The 19,188-nt window shown below is 43.3% G+C and overlaps 1 protein-coding gene and 3 pseudogenes across 1 annotated transcript; all 4 read left to right on the forward strand.

Annotated features, from left to right (window-relative positions):
* Positions 1 to 214: 214 nt before the first annotated feature.
* On the forward strand, positions 215 to 6,354 carry LOC139454916 (uncharacterized; annotated as a pseudogene).
* An 802-nt stretch (positions 6,355 to 7,156) lies between these two features.
* LOC139456300 (uncharacterized) lies at positions 7,157 to 8,071 on the forward strand. Its single transcript, XM_071237928.1, has one exon. The coding sequence runs from the start codon at positions 7,157 to 7,159 to the stop codon at positions 8,069 to 8,071; it is 915 nt and encodes a 304-aa protein (XP_071094029.1).
* A 4,073-nt stretch (positions 8,072 to 12,144) lies between these two features.
* On the forward strand, positions 12,145 to 17,263 carry LOC139454917 (uncharacterized; annotated as a pseudogene).
* Positions 17,264 to 17,327: 64 nt separating this feature from the next.
* LOC139456301 (uncharacterized) lies at positions 17,328 to 18,496 on the forward strand (annotated as a pseudogene).
* The last annotated feature ends 692 nt before the right edge of the window (positions 18,497 to 19,188 follow it).

Below are 19,188 nucleotides of genomic sequence, written 5' to 3' on the forward strand. Positions count from 1 at the left end.
TCACATAACATTTATGTGTGAATACTATCGCATTCATATATCTTCTGAAAGATTGCATATTAATATAAGATTTTATTCCTATTAGGGTAATTCCTGGAACAGAAACCACTGCTACTGTTATTAGAAAAACATTTATTATTGAGCAGGATGCAGACCAGATTCAGTTGAAACTGTGGAGAAATGCAAGCAAACTTGCAACTCCTTCGGGGTCTTCAATACGTGTGAAACACATGATGGTTCAAGGGAACAAAGGATGTCAATTCAACAGACATGACAACAATAGAGGTTTGTTTACATATTGCTTTTAAAACAAAGTGAACACCATCTCAGGAGAACACTGCAAAGAAGTCTAGTGAACAAAACAACTTTTCATGATCGACGTGGACATGGATGATGGAAGGAGTCCTGCAGTTCGCCCGAGAGTTAAATTATATGTTGTTTTACTGTTTATATCACGTGACATGTATGTTTTCCTCGCAGTAAATGAAATGAGTACCTTAGTAATTACACAAAAGCAAGATGAAGCACAAATAAAGATCGATTCACATTATCTACAAAATATAAGCATATCGTGAAGTATTTTTTTATGTCATGTTCAATCAGTTTAGGAGAACAGTAAAAATAGAAACAGTATTTATTGGCATGTTTGATAATTCTCAAATATCAATTATTTTTTTTAGGAATCAGTACTGCTTGACAGCAAAGATGAGTGGCACCCAGAAGAAAGGCGTGGCATGCCACCCTCATCTGTCCGAAAGAAGTTTACAAACCAGAAAACGGAGGGCAGAAGGAGACCTGACCCTAAATTCCACATGGACAATGACATGGTATTTAAATACTATTATTTACACTATATGATTTATGATAGTGAGCTTGTTGTTAAGTTATATTGTATTATTATGAATATAATTTCTGAATATTTGGTTTGACATTCCTTTCCTGGCAACTTTCCAAGCTTAATAACAATAATAATAATATAATAATAATATAATAATAATATTCTAATAAATACTTTATATTATTTCAGGAAGTAGATGTTAACACCAGCCACACCCCTCTTCAACACAACTCCTCCATTTCTACCCAGAAGAGAAAGAAGCAGGGTGCAACTGCTGCAAGGGTTGGCTGGAGGTAATAATTAGAAAAATGCATTTCATCACTGCTAATTGGTAATTTTTATTGACAGTTTTTTTTTATCTCAACCATGTGAACAATAGTGAACAATAGTGAAGGAACTGAACAAAATGTCACCTCCTTTAATGCAAAATGATATGATATCTAAGTAATTTATTGTACATTTCTTTCACAGACTGATGTGTTGCTTGACAGTGAAGATGAGGAACCAATGGTGCAGAGGACGCGGAGAAGACAAATTGTACAAGCAAGGTAGCCCACTCCGCGTCAGACTGTCCGTGCACCAGATGGTCCACCTATGGTGACATTATCAAGCCGTTAAGGTACCTTATTACAAACATGTACAGTTTATACATAACAAGCTTATTGTATGTAAACTAAGGTAAATTAGTTTCTGGTGTGAAAGATATTTAAACTTCATTTTTTGGATTTGTTTTATCTTGTCTCAAATTAACTATATTATCTTCCAGGATTTTGCAGCAACTTTGAACATGACAGAGCTCCAGACAATAGTGACCGAGCTGCTGATCCGAGACCAGGGACCTTTTGAGGATTATCTCCATGGATACAGTGAGTGAGTAAGTATGGTTTTATGCCGCTTTTAGCAATATACAAGCAATATCAAGGCGGGGGACACCAGAAATGGGCTTCACACATTGTACCCGTGTTGGGAATCGAACCCAGGTCTTCGGCGTGACGAGCGAACACTTTAACCACTAGGCAACCCGACCGCCCCCCTCCCATGGCTACAGACCATGTGATGATCCACCAAGCCAACCAGAGCTAGAGGATTGTTCAAGATGGTGTAGATTCGGCAACTGCCAACCCATACCATCAGCACAAGAAAACAAGTGTTGTTGGCAGACTGGTTCCTCTCAGTGTGTTGTGAACTCACTACATTCACTGCTTACTTTGCGCCAAAAATAACGGGACAGCGTACCAGCGATGGTCCTTGGGTGAAGGCTCCCGTTCCACATTCCCACTTTTACACCACCGTCGCTGTCCCTGTGACCTCACGTGACCAAAGGTCAACTCTTCACATCACTGCCTGTCGCGACACAGCTAGGACGGTTCCAGCGGAGCTCTCGGTTTTGGATTTATTTAGACCTTCCAATTCGTCTACCATTCTAAATTCATCTGTGATGGGTGATGTATTCTTTTCATATTACTTTCAACATGTTGTGAAGTTGTATTTGATGTATTGAGCCAGAAAAAAAGATTGTCTTGTTTTCCTGCCACGTGCTTTGAGTTCCCCGCCATTTTGAATTGTGCTACAATTGTTTGCTTGACAGGTAGTCAATTGTTTACAATTATCGGCTGTGTATGTATGGGTTATAGCGAAAACGGCACCTCAGCAAAACGGCACCTCAGCAAAACGGCACCTCGACTCGAGCGAAAACGGCATCTTATTTTTTTTTACCTTAGTCAAATAAATGATATTAAACTTACATTGTAACTTGCAAACGCCAATAATTATTACACCAGTAATACCAATAATCAATATATAGTAATGTATCATTATATTAGGAAATGTAAATACATCACTAATAAAATACCATGTAAATAAACCCTATATACTACAAAAATCGTTATCGTTATTAAAAATAGAGGTGCCGTTTTCGCCAGATAAATTGATGACGTTTTGCTGAGGTGCCGTTTTAGCCTGCACCCGTATGTATAACATATTTCATATGTTGTTTTCAATACTACTAGCTTTGGCGGTTCATTGAGTTGCGTATATTCAATCATTTATACACTTTCAACTCGCTCCAAAATTTTGCCGATAAGTTATTATTTATGGCAGTAAATTCCAGTCCCTTTTTCTTCTAGTATATTATTGCGTAACTTATGTTTGCGAGTTGTACTAATTGTCGTGGAAAAAAATCTATTAAAGATTCTCATCCACGTTGTTTGGTGTGAACGCAAATTTGTGCACCAAATTCTAAATGTGTTTTTTGTGTAAACCTCTCTCCAACGAGTTTCGGCGGTATACAGTTAGGGTGGCCTCTTGCCCACACGGCAATTCAATTCCCTTACCTCCATGTAGAAATTCAATTTGTCCTGTTTTAGCATTTTTTCCCCTTTTTGTTGCCAATGAAAGTAATAACTTATTACATGAAGCCTTTCAAAAAGAATAACGAATCGCTTCTTAAAAAATTTAGTTAAGGGCACGTGAAAAAATGCAGTATATCTACAGTGGGATAGCCACAAGAGCATAATGCGTTGACTGAGATATGTCTTTCAGAACGATGAAAGTTAAAATCGCTACAATCCGATTCCCAGTCGCTTCTAAGTTAGCTTCCCGAAGTGTTCCATTGTTGTGTTGACCCTTTAGCTTTAATCGCCAAACCATGCACCAACAATAAACATAATCTGATGATAATTTTGAAATCTAAATGCTATTTTTACGGATTATTGTATTCATGGTTCAAGAATTAAAATACAGGGAGAAAGGTGTCAGGCGTCTACATGGTATACGTTGTACATAGAGTATGCAGTTTTCACAAAATTGCCACTTGGGCGAAGTGTGAAAACACAAATACATTAAGTCAGCTTCTCCCGTCAATTAAATGAATGATATAAGGGACTGCTAATTATGTGAATTGATGCCATGTACTTAAATTGATGTGTATTTGTGGGATCGAATGTCAGGAGCACGTCCGGTGCCGTGGAAACTCTGAAACTCATCCTGGTCAAAGGCCATCCTGTTTATTGTCCAACGGTGGGCAATTATCAATCAAGACGAGTAATGATCACTGGTAACAACATCAGCTGTGAATCGTTTACACGGATACTTGTCTCACTAAACTCATCAGAGATGGTCAGTGTGCGTAAACGCGGAACATTTATGTTTATATATATATATATATACGTCCAACCCATCTAAACCCAAAATCTCAGCTCATACAACTCATTGACCATATCTGCGACTTTTCCCTGAACTCATCACAATATTCGTGCTGTATTTATTTCAGTTTTTCGACACCGACAAGAACCAACACCAACGAACTTGCAGTTTTCCCAGTTCACCATGTAAGTTAAATGATCATTGATACTATACTAAAGAATATGAAAATAGATTAAATAACATGATAATCGATAAAAGTTTTACATGATTTGTAAGTTATTTTATGTAACTATACGTTTACCATGACATTGAGAAAGAATCTAAAGAAAATGTTTTGTGGTTTGGCCACTCTCCTAAAGAGTCACTATTCTTTCAAGGAACCCCCTTCATGCTAAATTGAAACCCGGATATTCGCTCCCGGGTCTATCAAGGTGCAAAAAATCCGCCGCAGAGTCTAAGAGACGTCTGATTTCCAGCATTATAAGACAACTGACAAAACTACACACCACGTCCGACTTCGATCCTGTTGACTTTCTGCTTGTTATAACGGAGCAGAACCCATCTGCATATAAGAAGAATAAATATTGTGGATCAGGTAATTTGCACTGTTTTATATTTATTTAATACACAGGTGCATGTTACATCAAATAATAGTATATGAACGTAAACGTAGACAATGACGTCACTATCGGTACTGACTCTGTACTCGTGCTTATAATACATGCGTCAGTCCACAATGAGTATATTTGATTTAAACCGCAAATGTAAATGACGTTACATTGAAGTAGTGACAACATATTACATTAAGTAATACGTTACCACTGTTATACAGAGGCTGTTGTCTCCCACAACTGCTGCTATAGTGAAATCTACCACAGAGATCTCAATTACCTCATGCAGCACATGCGTAGCCACCTAGCTGCCATGTGACACCCTTCACTCTTGTCTCCTTCCTCTGCGTAGCAAGACGTGTATACCTACTGCTGAAGCGTTCCTTGAATATTTGGCGATATTAATTATAGTTTATTCTCTAATAAACTGTGCTTTTATGGGGCGTTGCGGTAGCTACGCTTGGTTATACATCTGTGTGATATATCCATCATCTATCTCTAATGTATACAGTTACCCATCGATTGTGATTGTAAGGTTATATTGATCACATGACTTTTCAGGCGATGTTTAGGAAAAGTTCGAAGGGGGTCTGCCCATATTTGACAAGAAGGCAAGATTGTACCACTTGAAGTCTTCAAGTGACATACAAGTAAACACGACAACAGTGACAGAAGCGCCCGATGACCGTATGCCGAGCAACGCCATTGGTGATCTGCTGAACTTGCACGTATGTATTTTCACATACGTATGTACTGTGTGACCCCCACCCCCAAAAAAATTCTCAACATTACCGCGAGTACGGAACATATGACATATTATGTAAACATGCATAGCAGTACATGAAATACAGCTGTACTGGTAAATCATGATATGTATTATACATCATACTGTTCCATTAGGATGGTCAGTTACGATAATCTAACAACAGAACAAATGAATTTAAAATACACGCGAAATACGCATATGTCGGAAAACACACGTTAAATTCCTAAGTAACGTGCACGTGCTGTTTAGTAGTAATATATTGTTTGCATCTCGCAGACACAATGTACATACGTGGTAAAACAAATACATGTAATTACCTCATCTGCAGGAAGTTAGCGATATGGCGAGGGATGACATTGCGGCCATACGTGTGGAAAGGACTGCAACAACCACCATCCACAGGTTATTATATTTTACATTCACTGTTGTAACATGTGATCGAGAAAATCAAACAAAAATTCTCCTCGAGAATATTTCTCAGCATCCCCCCCTCAGCTGTTAATTAGGAAGTATTCAGTCAGCTTATCGTTTCATGACAGCATTTACATTCCTCCTCGTGGGAAGATCAATTGTCAGACGTCTTAACCCTTTCGACGCGGCCATACGTGTGGAAAGGACTGCAACAACCACCATCCACAGTTATTATATTTTACATTCACTGTTGTAACATGTGATCGAGAAAATCAAACAAAAATTCTCCTCGAGAATATTTCTAAGCATCCCCCCCTCAGCTGTTAATTAGGAAGTATTCAATCAGCTAATCGTTTCATGACAGCATTTACATTCCTCCTCGTGGGAAGATCAATTGTCAGACGTCTTAACCCTTTCGACGTCCATAAGAACCATTTTACTGTCCTGAATTTTTGACAGCTCTTAAATGCATGAAATTGATATACAATAAATGTGTTATGTATCTCCCTTAAGCCTGCCAGATGAAGTGGAAGACGTTCAGAGCGGCACGCGTGGACGTGGACGTGGACGTGGACGTGCCGTAAGATGTGTATCAGAATCCACCGATACGTCAGATACCGCGTCAGAAGTCGAGTAAGTGATATATTGGTTTTCATTGCATCATTACACCATTTTGTATATATATGCACATATATATGTACATTACATTAAGTAATACGTTACCACTGTTATACCGAGGTTGTTGTCTCCCACAACTGCTGCTATAGCGAAATCCACCACAGAGATCTCAATTACCTCATGCAGCACGTGCGTAGCCACCTAGCTGCCATGTGACACCCTTCACTCTTGTCTCCTTCGTCTGCTTAGCAAGACGTGTTTTCTCCTGCTGAAGCGTTCCTTGAAGATTTGCAAACAATCAATGTCTGACATGGATCCACCCCCTCTACCCCTGCTCCTCGGAGTTGTGGGGTGTGCAGAAAGTTTTTGTCGTCCCGGGATCCCCACGATCATTGCCCGTGGTGCAGGGTTCCTTATGGGGACACCCGGTGCACCCTGTGCGAAGGTCTGGGGCCTGCGGAGTTTGAGCGGTACCGGCTGTACGTACAGTCCGTCTCCACCCCTGTGGTGGCCGGTTCGTCCAGTCGGGGTCCCCATGCGGGTACCACCTCCTCGGCTGCGGCGGATCCCCTTGCGGCCCTCGGGCTGTCTGGGGATTCCGTCGCCGCATTGTTGTCGAAACTTGTGGACTCCAAGCTGGCGGCCTTATTGCAAGATAGGCCGCTGGCTGTTCCGTCCCCGGCCTCTTCGGTGGCCGCGGGGTCCACCGTGGTTACCGGTCCTTCCCCCGAACCGTTGCTTCCGCTATCGGTTAAGGACTGCGTGGCCATGGTGTATGACCTCTTCGAGGACATGCCAAAGCCCCTGCCGATACCGCGGGGAATCCACGGTTCCGTGGGTTCCTCCGAGGTATACGACGAGACGTCCGACAAGGCTTTCCCGGCATCAACCTTGCTGCGCGGGATTAAGCCTTCTTTAGAGAAGGCCTTCACGGCTGCCTCCGGTCGGGGTCTCCCGTTACCTCCCCCGTCGTGGAGAAAAGGGTCTTTCCCAGTACATGACCTTGCCTTTCCCGAGGCTGGTCCTTCTGCGGAAGCCCATGTGGAGCGTTTGGGGGTCCGTGCCCCACCGGTTGCCACGGTACCACAAGGTACCTTGCAACAGCTGGACACCCTCGCTCAACACTCCATGCTGGCAATGTCTCACGGAGATACATACCTGGCTGCAGCGGCCAGTCTAGTCGAAGGTTCTCCTACGGACCGAGACCAGCGCATTTACAACTGCTTGCTCGGTTTGAATGCTTCCCTGGAGTACGTTGCCGGGGCTTCGGCCTTTGTTTCCGGCATGTGCCATTTTCTTCGGCGCCAGTCGTATCTGGTTGCTTCAGGGTTGGACGCTGCCAATCAGGAGGTGCTCCTTTCGCAGCCTTGGTCTGCTCGGACCCTGTTTAATAACAAGATCCCTGGGGTTCTGAAGGAACAACAGGCCGCTGTGTCTGCCGAGGCCTCTCCGCACACACTGGATCTTGTGGGGTCCTTGCATAGGCGCCTGGGTGCCGCTCCGAAGCGGAGCGCGCCCCAGGATGCTGCGTCCGGCAGGCCTAAGGGGTCGGGTTCTTCTTCCTCCGGGAAGAAGCCCCGCTCTGAGGGCTCCGGTAAGGGTTCTCAGCAGCCCTTTCGCGGGAAGAAGGGGAACTGGGGGAAGCCCAAGTCGTCTAAGGACGGCAAGGGCCCCTCCAGGTGACTCTCATTGGAGGGGTTCGTATGCCGACAGCGCAAACTTCGGTTGGCCCGTAGGCGAACCCGAGTCACTTGGCCCTGGACAGTTGCGCCTGCCGCAGCCCGTCCGGCCCCCCTCTCTTTCCCCAGTGGGAGCCAGACTCCAGACTTACTGGGAGATTTGGGAACAAGTGTTCGACGACCCGTGGGTGGTCAACACGATTCGGTACGGCTATCGGCTCGATCTCAAAGCGAATCCGCCGCTCACCGTTGCCCCGTCGGCAGGTTTCTATTCGGAAACCGATCTTCCCTTCCTCGCCGATGCCATCGGCAGGTTGGTGGAGAAGAGGGCAGTTCGGGAGTTAGCTCTACCAGAAATAACACCGGGGTTTTACTCCAGGATATTTCTCGTTCCCAAGAAGGACAGTGCCGAACTCAGAATGATTCACAACTTGAAATCGTTCAACGAGTTCTACCTGCGCAAGCCGCCCAAGTTCAGAATGTTGAGCTTGACGGACCTGAAAGCACTGATCATGCCGGCCGACTGGCTAGCTTCGATCGACTTGAAGGATGCTTATCTGCATGTTCCGATTCACTCGGATCATCACAAGTATCTCAGGTTTGTCTTTCAAGGCAGGCACTACGAGTGGGTTGTACTCCCATACGGTCTTTCATCCGCTCCCTGGCTGTTCACCCGGTTAACCACCCCCATAGTGGGGTTCCTCCACCGGAGGGGTGTCCGGTACTTCGCGTACCTGGACGACTCGCTAGTAGCAAATCGAATGACGGACACCCTGTCACGCCATCTTGTTTTCGCACGTCGGCTCTTGGAGCAATTGGGGTGGATTGTCAATCTCCCCAAGAGCAAGTTAACCCCTTCTCAGAACTTGCAGTTCATCGGAGGTCGGTTCAACACGGTGTCCCATCGCCTATTTGTCCCCCCAGACCGGTGGCACAAAATTCAGGCGATGATTGCCAAAGTCTTAGCGGTGCAACAGACTCTTCACTTTTGGGAACAGCTGTTAGGGCTACTTGTATCAGCCCAGGACTGCACCGAACGGGGTCGTCTCCAACTCCGTCCGCTGCAACGTTTTTTAATCCAGTTGTTAGCAACGGAGGTGAACAGTGCGACCGTCGCCCTCCCGGATCGGCTCAGACCGCATCTGGAGTGGTGGAAGCTCCCTTACAATGTCTTATCAGGAGTCTCTATGCGGCCCTACCAGGCCACGTTGAACCTGTATACAGACGCCTCTCTAGTGGGCTGGGGCGCCCATCTAGAGGGGGAGGTGAGCTCGGGGCTGTGGTGCGTAGACGAACTAGGTCTTCACATCAATTGTCTCGAGTTCAAGGCCGTGATCAACGCAGTCAATCACTGGAAGCATCGTCTCGTCGACGCCCGGCTCATGCTGGCGACCGACAACACGACGGTAGTGTCCTATGTGAACAAACTGGGGGGAACCCACGGTCACTCGCTACTCGATCTCACGTTCGAGTTTTACGCTCTGGTGGACAGTGTCCCGTGCCAGATACGCGCCCGTCACATCCCAGGTGTGCGGAACGTACTGGCCGATGCTCTATCGAGGCCTCAGGATCCGAGCCCCACAGAGTGGATGCTGAACCCAGTAGTGTTTCAGTGGCTGTGCGAACGTTTGGGTCGTCCGATGGTCGACCTGTTCGCAATACGGTTCAACAATCAACTCCCGTTGTTTGTATCACCAGTCCCGGACCCGAGGGCCATCGATCACGATGCTCTTGCGTTAGACTGGACGGGCTTGGACGCTTATGCTTACCCGCCGACAGCGTTGATACCACACATGCTAAGCCAGCTTCGAGGAGTTCGCTGTCGAATGTTACTGATCGCGCCCATGTGGCCTAACAGATCGTGGTACCCCGACTTGCTGACCCAGGTCACGCAGTCGCCACTCCCACTGCCTGTGAGACCGGATCTCTTGATCCACCCTCACACCCGTCAGCTTCATCCAAACGCAGGGCAGTTCAATCTGCACGCGTGGATGTTGTCACCGAGCGTCCGAGGAGTAAAGGTTTTTCTCGCCGGGCGTCTCGGGCATACAATAGTATGCATCGTGATTCTACCCAGAAGGTGTATAATGCACGTTGGGTTATTTTCACGAAGTGGTGTTGTAAACATCACATTCATTCGCCAGATAAGGTATCTGTGCAGGATATTGCTCGTTTCATGTCTCACTTGCGAGAGACCCGGAAACTCTCTGGGGGTTCCAGTGCTAACTATGTCTCGTCCGTTGCTACGGTACGGGACGTTGCTATGGGTACCAGTCTCTCCAAAGAGCCGGTGATACGGGGTATTATCAAGGGTTTCAAACAGCACGATCTTAAGAAGGGCCGCCTTCGGGCACCGGCCTGGGATCTTTCCCTAGTGTTGCAATCACTTACGGAAGCTCCGTATGAACCCTTGCATAGTGCTTCGTTCCGGCATGTGACTTGGAAAACAGCATTTCTCCTCTCCTTTGCCACGGCGGCACGTGTATCCGAAATTCATGCACTCGATGTCGCCAAGGTACGATTCGATAGGGGTGACGAAGGAGCGGTCCGCCTGGGCCTGCTCATGGGCTTCGTCGCCAAGAATCAGAGAGTCAGGCAAACGTAGAGAGAATTCACTGTAAGATCCCTCAAAGAAATCTTACATCCTGCTGATACTGAGGACAGAGCGCTGTGTCCGGTTAGGGCCCTTAAGTATTATCTTAAGGCTTCAAATGAACGTAGACAAGGGCGTGACCGTCTGTTCATATCGTGTAACCCTAATCGCACGGTTGACATAACTCGCAACTCAATTGCGTTGTGGCTTCGTTCTGTCATCAATCTGGCGTACCGGTCTCGGGGGTTACCGGTAGCGGGGTCAAACCCACACGAGATCAGGGCGCTAGCGGCAACATTTGCCCTACACTCGAATATCTCTGTTCACAGAATATTACGAGGTTGTTACTGGCGTTCTGACTCGGTTTTTGCCAATCATTACCTCAGAAAGGTTTCTGATGAAGATGTGGAGGGGGTGCACCGTCTTGGGCCGCTGATCGCGGCACAAGCGGTCATCTAGGGGGTGTGTCCAGCGCAATTCCAAACTCCGCAGTCGTCAGTCCTTGCACAGTGGTCAATCTGGGTCGTCTCCAATGTTCCCACGTCGTGGGTACAGGAGTGGGGGTCCTGCAAACCAGCGCACTCACACCACAGGTGAGGCGGCTTTTTGTGTGTTTTGTCCTTATTTGTATTTTGACAATTATGCATTTAATTGTCTGTTGTGTATTCCAACCTTGCGATACATGCTTACGAATACTGGAATTAGGTCACGCGCCTAATGCATACTTTAAGTAGGCTTGCTCTGGGATATACGGTCTGAAGGAAATTAATTTCCCTCTTTTCGACTGTTTAACCTGATCTAAGATTTAGCTCACGCGGATACAGTGTTCTCATCCGCTGCGGCGATGAAATACCTATCCAGTGGGGCCGTTTGGAGTCACCAATCGTTTTGGCAATGACGATTGAGCCTTACGGTATGCGCTTGACAGTGCTTTGGTATTCCTATAGGGTAACGCCTAGCTAGGTGCATGCGCATTGAGTGCTTCCGCCTTGGTGTTTACTTCCGCTGGTCTGAAGGAATGCTAGCAGTCAGGATTCGGGTTGTAGGTGCTCCCCACCGCCTACTGTGGTAGTCAGCCTCGGTATAACAGTGGTAACGTATTACTTAATGTAATTTGTAGAATTTTCCTATTCGGAATATTCTATAAGTAATACGTTACCACTGGGCTGCTGCCCGCCCGCCCGTCCGTCCCCCGAGCACTTGCTCTCGCAGGAGACAAAAGTGAAGGGTGTCACATGGCAGCTAGGTGGCTACGCACGTGCTGCATGAGGTAATTGAGATCTCTGTGGTAGATTTCGCTATAGCAGCAGTTGTGGGAGACAACAGCCTCTGTATAACAGTGGTAACGTATTACTTATAGAATATTCCGAATAGGAAAATTCTACAATTATGTTCTCTTCCTATTTTGCAGTTCAGATGACCTGCCACCAACCCCTGCACTGCCCCTTAGGAATGATGAATTGGGAACATAAATACTTTTACCCATGTTTCAGCGACTCAAGGTCGCCATAAGGGATTGGGTGGTCGACAGACCGTCTTCTTATAGCTGGACAATTGCTGAGGTAACTTTGATGAGGCAGATACTGCAGACACACAATCGAATAATCATATTAATTTTTAATACAGAACGAGTCCCGACAAGTCCTGATCATCATTTTAGTCCGCTTCCAAGCCCCATCACCAGCCCTGTGCCAAGCCCCGTGCAAAATCCCACCCAGTCCCATTCCAAGTACTGTCCCAAGCCCTAGAATCACTCTATCAAAAAAGGATATTCCGTCACACGGGTATGGTCAAAGATCAAAGTATTTATCATGTTTATTCAGTATCTATTCAGATCTACTATTTATACTTTTTTATAAGTTTTGGCCGAACCTCTAAACAAAATTTGAGGAATTTATGGGTAACAACAATTCCTTGTTTACTGTTTACGACGTTTCGGTATAGATCCTTATACCGTTGTCCAGCAAGGCTTGTATATACTGATATACATATATATATATACATTTCAGTGCAAGGTCAGAAGAGAAACAACTTGAAAAGACACAAAAAAAGAAAAGCGGAACTGAATCGCGTACAAAGTCAAGCAAGTATGTATCATTTATAGCATAATCCTGAGTATATAAGTTGTACTTTAGAAGATTGTTAAAAACTTGACTGCCACCGCACAACGTATTCCAAGGTAAAAAATCCCTTCATATACAGAAACGGTAAACTAGCAAGCTGCAACAGCCCGTGTAAGCCAAAACAAAAGATTTTTGTATTTTTCAGAGAAACATTGTGTGCCGGGTCGTACGTGCGGGTGGCGGTGCCGACGGAAAAAGGACGGACAATCCCGTTTGTTGCAGAGGTAAGGTTCAAATTTCATTTATTTACATTGTACGCGAAAAATAAAAATGTTAATGTTATGTATATCTAATGTAATTCAGAAACATTTGTTATCATTTGTTTTATATCTTCTCTTTCTGATTAAATCCTCCTTGGGGCACTTATTGCATTTTCCTTGCTCAAGAAAATCTACATGACATAGTTGTAACCATTTTCCTTAATAAAAAATGTTACCACACAAAAAACTTCGTTTTTGTATGATATACGACCACCCTTACGGGGCCTCACCCCCAACGGCGCCTCACACCAGGGGGAGCAACTCTCACCCAAATCACTTTCCTTATGTCATCTGTAAGAGACAGACGTGTTGATTTTTCACACAAGACAAAATAAGAGAAATCTATCGTTTGACAAGAACCATGGCTGACCAAACTGTATGTATGGTACATTTCTTTCATTGCAAAGGCGTAATACCTCGCATTGTGAAGTTATAGAGTTGTAATTAACGCCACGTGCACGGTACCTTTGAATTCAAATGGCCGTAATGGCGTCCATATTGTAGTTCCACGGGCTGATACATGTAACACCAAGGCCATTAAGAAACGGCTTGGGGTTTTGTTATATCATACAGCATTGGTCTACAATTTTTTCCTTTACAAAACCCAAGGTGGTGTGTTAATTTATAAACTACACTTACCTTTTTTACGGGTTTTTCACCTTAGTGCGTAACACGCCCCTTTGGTGTTATAATTATACTACGACATTGGCTATTAGTATCGCGTTACAAATCGCATTCTACATTACGCCTTTGCTTCTAGTTTCACAATTTATGCACGTATCTTTCCGATCTTTATATCGCACTGATACACGTTAATACCCTTCCCGCCCACCTCAGAAATTACGGTCTTGTTTACAAAGACCTTCAAACTGTGTACGGGTTGTTCTAAGACTAAGGGTTGACTCATAGTAGCCATTTAACCAAATGCGGTGCCGTTTTCGCCAGAGAAATCGATGACGTTTTGCAGAGGTGCCGTTTTAGCCTGCACCCGTATGTATAACATATTTCATATGTTGTTTTCAATACTACTAGCTTTGTCGGTTCATTGAGTTGCGTATATTCAATCATTTATACACTTTCAACTCGCTCCAAAATTTTGCCGATAAGTTATTATTTACGGCAGTAAATTCCAGTCCCTTTTTCTTCTAGTATATTATTGCGTAACTTATGTTTGCGAGTTGTACTAATTGTCGTGGAAAAAAATCTATTAAAGATTCTCATCCACGTTGTTTGGCATGAACGCAAATTTGTGCACCAAATTCTAAATGTGTTTTTTGTGTAAACCTCTCTCCAACGAGTTTCGCGAGGTATACAGTTAGGGTGGCCTCTTGCCCACACGGCAATTCAATTCCCATACCTCCATGTAGAAATTCAATTTGTCCTGTTTTAGCATTTTTTCCCCTTTTTGTTGCCATTAAAGTAATAACTTACATGAAGCCTTTCAAAAAGAATAACGAATCGCTTCTTAAAAAATTTAGTTAAGGGCACGTGAAAAAATGCAGTATATCTACAGTGGGATAGCCACAAGAGCATAATGCGTTGACTGAGATATGTCTTTCAGAACGATGAAAGTTAAAATCGCTACAATCTGATTCCCAGCCGCTTCTAGGTTAGCTTCCCGAAGTGTTCCATTGTTGTTGACCCTTTAGCTTTAATCGCCAAACCATGCACCAACAATAAACATAATCTGATGATAATTTTGAAATCTAAATGCTATTTTTACGGATTATTGTATTCATGGTTCAAGAATTAAAATACAGGGAGAAAGGTGTCAGGCGTCTACATGGTATACGTTGTACATAGAGTATGCAGTTTTCACAAAATTGCCGCTTGGGCGAAGTGTGAAAACACAAATACATTAAGTCAGCTTCTCCCGTCCATTAAATGAATGATATAAGGGACTGCTAATTATGTGAATTGATGCCATGTACTTAAATTGATGTGTATTTGTGGGATCGAATGTCAGGAGCACGTCCGGTGCCGTGGAAACTCTGAAACTCATCCTGGTCCTAGGCCATCCTGTTTATTGTCCAACCGTGGGCAATTATCAATCAAGACGAGTAATGATCACTGGTAACAACATCAGCTGTGAATCACTTACGCGGATAACTGTCTCACTAAACTCCTCAGAGATGGTCAGTGTGTGTATACGCAGAACATTTATGTTTATATGTATATATATATACGTCCAACCCATCTAAACCCAAAATCTCAGCTCGTACAACTCATTGACCATATCCGCGACTTTTCCCTGAACTCATCACAATATTCGTGCTGTATTTATTTCAGTTTTTCGACACCGACAAGAACCAACACCAACGAACTTGCAGTTTTCCCAGTTCACCATGTAAGTTAAATGATCATTGATACTATACTAAAGAATATGAAAATAGATTAAATAACATGATAATCGATAAAAGTTTTACATGATTTGTAAGCTATTTTATGTAACTATATGTTTACCATGACATTGAGAAAGAATCTAAAGAAAAGGTTTTGTGGTTTGGCCGCTCTCCTAAAGAGTCACTATTTCTTCAAGGAACCCCCTTCATGCTAAATTGAAACCCGGATATTCGCTCCCGGGTCTATCAAGGTGCAAAAAATCCGCCGCAGAGTCTAAGAGACGTCTGATTTCCAGCATGATAAGACAACTGACCAAACTACACACCACGTCCGACTTCGATCCTGTCGACTTTCTGCAGAACCCATCTGCATATAAGAAGAATAAATATTGTGGATCAGGTAATTTGCACCGTTTTATATTTATTTAATACACAGGTGCATGTTACATCAAATAATAGTATATGAACGTAAACGTAGACAATGACGTCACTATCGGTACTGACTCTGTACTCATGCTTTTAATACATGCGTCAGTCCACAATGAGTATCATTTGATTTAAACCGCAAATGTAAATGATGTTACATTGAAGATTTGATGTAAGTAGTGACAACATATTACATAAAGTAATACGTTACCACTGTTATACCGAGGCTGTTGTCTCCCACAACTGCTGCTATAGCGAAATTTACCACAGAGATCTCAATTACCTCATGCAGCATGTGCGTAGCCACCTAGCTGCCATGTGACACCCTTCACTCTTGTCTCCTTCGTCTGCGTAGCAAGACGTGTTTTCTCCTGCTGAAGCGTTCCTTGAATATTTGGCGATATTAATTATAGTTTATTCTCTAATAAACTGTGCTTTTATGGGGCGTTGCGGTAGCTACGCTTGGTTATACATCTGTGTGATATATCCATCATCTATCTCTAATGAATACGGTAACCTATCGATTGTGAATGTAAGGTTATATTGATCACATGACTCTTCAGGCGATGTTTTGGAAAAGTTCGAAGGGGGTCTGCCCATATTTGACAAGAAGGCAAGATTGTACCACTTGAAGCCTTCAAGTGACATACAAGTAAACATGACAACAGTGACAGAAGCGCCCGATGACTGTATGCCGAGCAACGCCATTGGTGATCTGCACGTATGTATTTTCACATACGTATGTATTGTGTGACCCCCATCCCCCTAAAAATTATAAAAAGGAAACCTTCTCTGATTTTTTTCAACATTACCGTGAGTACGGAACATAGGACATACTATGTAAACATGCATAGCAGTACATGAAATACAGCTGTACTGGTAAATCATGACATGTATTATACATCATACTGTTCCATCAGGATGGTCAGTTACGATAATCTAACAACAGAACAAATGAATTTAAAATACATGCGAAATACGCATATGTTCGGAAAACGCACGTTAAATTCCTAAGTAACGTGCACGTGCTGTTTAGTAGTAATATATTGTTTGCATCTCGCAGACACAATGTATGTACGTGGTAAAACAAATACATGTAATTACCTCATCTGCAGGAAGTTAGCGATATGGCGAGGGATGACATTGCGGCCAGGAAAGGACTGCAACAACCACCATCCACAGGTTATTATATTTTACATTCACTGTTGTAACATGTGATCGAAAAAAAACAACCAAAAAATTCTCCTCGAGAATATTTCTCAGCATTCAACATTCGGAGCGGCACGCGTGGCCGTGCCATAAGATGTGTATCAGATTCCACCGATACGTCAAAAACCGCGTCAGAAGTAGAGTAAGTGATATATTGGTTTTCATTGCATCATTACACCATTTTGTATATATATGCACATATATTTGTACTTATGTTCTCTTCCTATTTTGCAGTTCAGATGACCTGCCACCAACCCCTGCACTGCCCCCTAGGAATGATGAATTGGGAACGTAAATACTTTTACCCATGTTTCAGTGACTCAAGGTCGCCATAAGGGATCGGGTGGTCGACAGACCATCTTCTTATAGCTGGACTATTGCTTAGGTAACTTTGATGAGGCAGATACTGCAGACACACAATCGAATAATCGTTTTTATCTTTAATACAGAACGAGTCCCGACAAGTCCTGAGCATCATTTTAGTCCGCTTCCAAGCCCTGTGCCAAGCCCTGTGCAAAATCCCACCCACAGTCCCCTTCCAAGTACTGTCCCAAGCCCTAGAATCACTCGATCAAAAAAGGATGTTCCGTCACACGGGTATGGTCAAAGATCAAAGTATTTATCATGTTTATTTACTATCTATTCAGATCTACTATTTATACTTTTTTATAAGTTTTGGCCGAACCTCTAAACAAAATTTGACAAATTTATGGGTAACAACAATTCCTTGTTTACTGTTTACATGGTTTACGTCGTTTCGGTATAGATCCTTATACCGTTGTCCAGCAAGGCTTGTATATACTGATATACATATATATACATTTCAGTGCAAGGTCAGAAGAGAAACAACTTGAAAAGACACCAAAAAAAGAAAAGCGGAACTGAATCGCGTACAAAGTCAAGCAAGTATGTATCATTTATAGCATAATCCTGAGTATATAAGTTGTACTTTAGAAGATTGTTAAAAACTTGACTGCCAACGTACAACAACGTATTCCAAGGTAAAAAAAACCTTCATAAACAGAAACGGTAAACTAGCAAGCTGCAACAGCCCGCGTAAGCCAAAACAAAAGATTTTTGTATTTTTCAGAGAAACGTTGTGAGCCGGGTCGTACGTGCGGGTGGCGGTGCCGACGGAAAAAGGACGGACAATCCTGTTTGTTGCAGAGGTAGGGTTCAAATTTCATTTATTTACATTGTACGCGAAAAATAAAAATGTTAATGTTATGTATATCTAATGTAATTCAGAAACATTTGTTATCATTTGTTTTATATAATTTAATTAAAGGTACTGACAGCGGGAACGGGGACAACTCTAGATGTGTCTTACCTCCGACAACATGCATCTAGGTATCCAAATGTGGCAGACATAAAGAAGATATTTATAAGCGACATAATCACCACACTGGAGACGCTAAGGATTCTTCAGCTGGGCAGTCGATGCTTTTTGCAGTTTTAGAGTTTTTGTACATATAAATTGAGTAAATAAATAACACAAAAAGCGACGAACGGAATTGGTTGATGCAAGTTATCGTGTCCCGTATTGCGCCGTCATATAGCTGGAATATTGCTGAGTGTGGCGTTTGTTGGAGGGAGCGCTATTTACATTAGCTAGTGCTTGTTAAACCCAATCTTAGTTGAACAAGCATGAAATACTCACATCCCCCGGCAATATGACATGTCGGGTGTGTGCAATGCATTAGCTCCTGTGAACTATGTTCACGGGGCCTTTTTGTAAAGAAATATACTACATTTTTCAAGATCTGCTCCGGAAACGAGGACTACCTCCATTTTCAGTCTAAATCAAAGTTGTTGCCATGGAAACTCGAAAAATAACTCTTAAAAAAAAAAAATATCCAAAGGCACCAGTTCACCACTAGAACAATCAATGTGCAAAATATGGTGAAGAAAAATGGTCGGTTTTCAAGATCTGGTCCGGAAATGAGGACAACTGCCATTTTCAGTCTAAATCAAAGTCGTTGCCATGGAAACTTGAAAAATATATTTTTTTTAAATCCCGAACTATCAAAAGGCACCAGTTCACCACTAGATCTAATTATTTGCCTAGTTTGGTGAAGAAATATGGTACAGTTTTCAAGATCTGCTTCGGAAACGAGGACTACTGCCATTTTCAGTCTAAATCAAAGTCGTTGCCATGGAAACTCGAA

The sequence above is a fragment of the Haliotis cracherodii genome, unplaced genomic scaffold, assembly GCF_022045235.1.
Source record: "Haliotis cracherodii isolate W230 unplaced genomic scaffold, xgHalCrac1.p SCAF_11, whole genome shotgun sequence".
In the NCBI taxonomy this organism is placed as follows: domain Eukaryota; kingdom Metazoa; phylum Mollusca; class Gastropoda; order Lepetellida; family Haliotidae; genus Haliotis; species Haliotis cracherodii.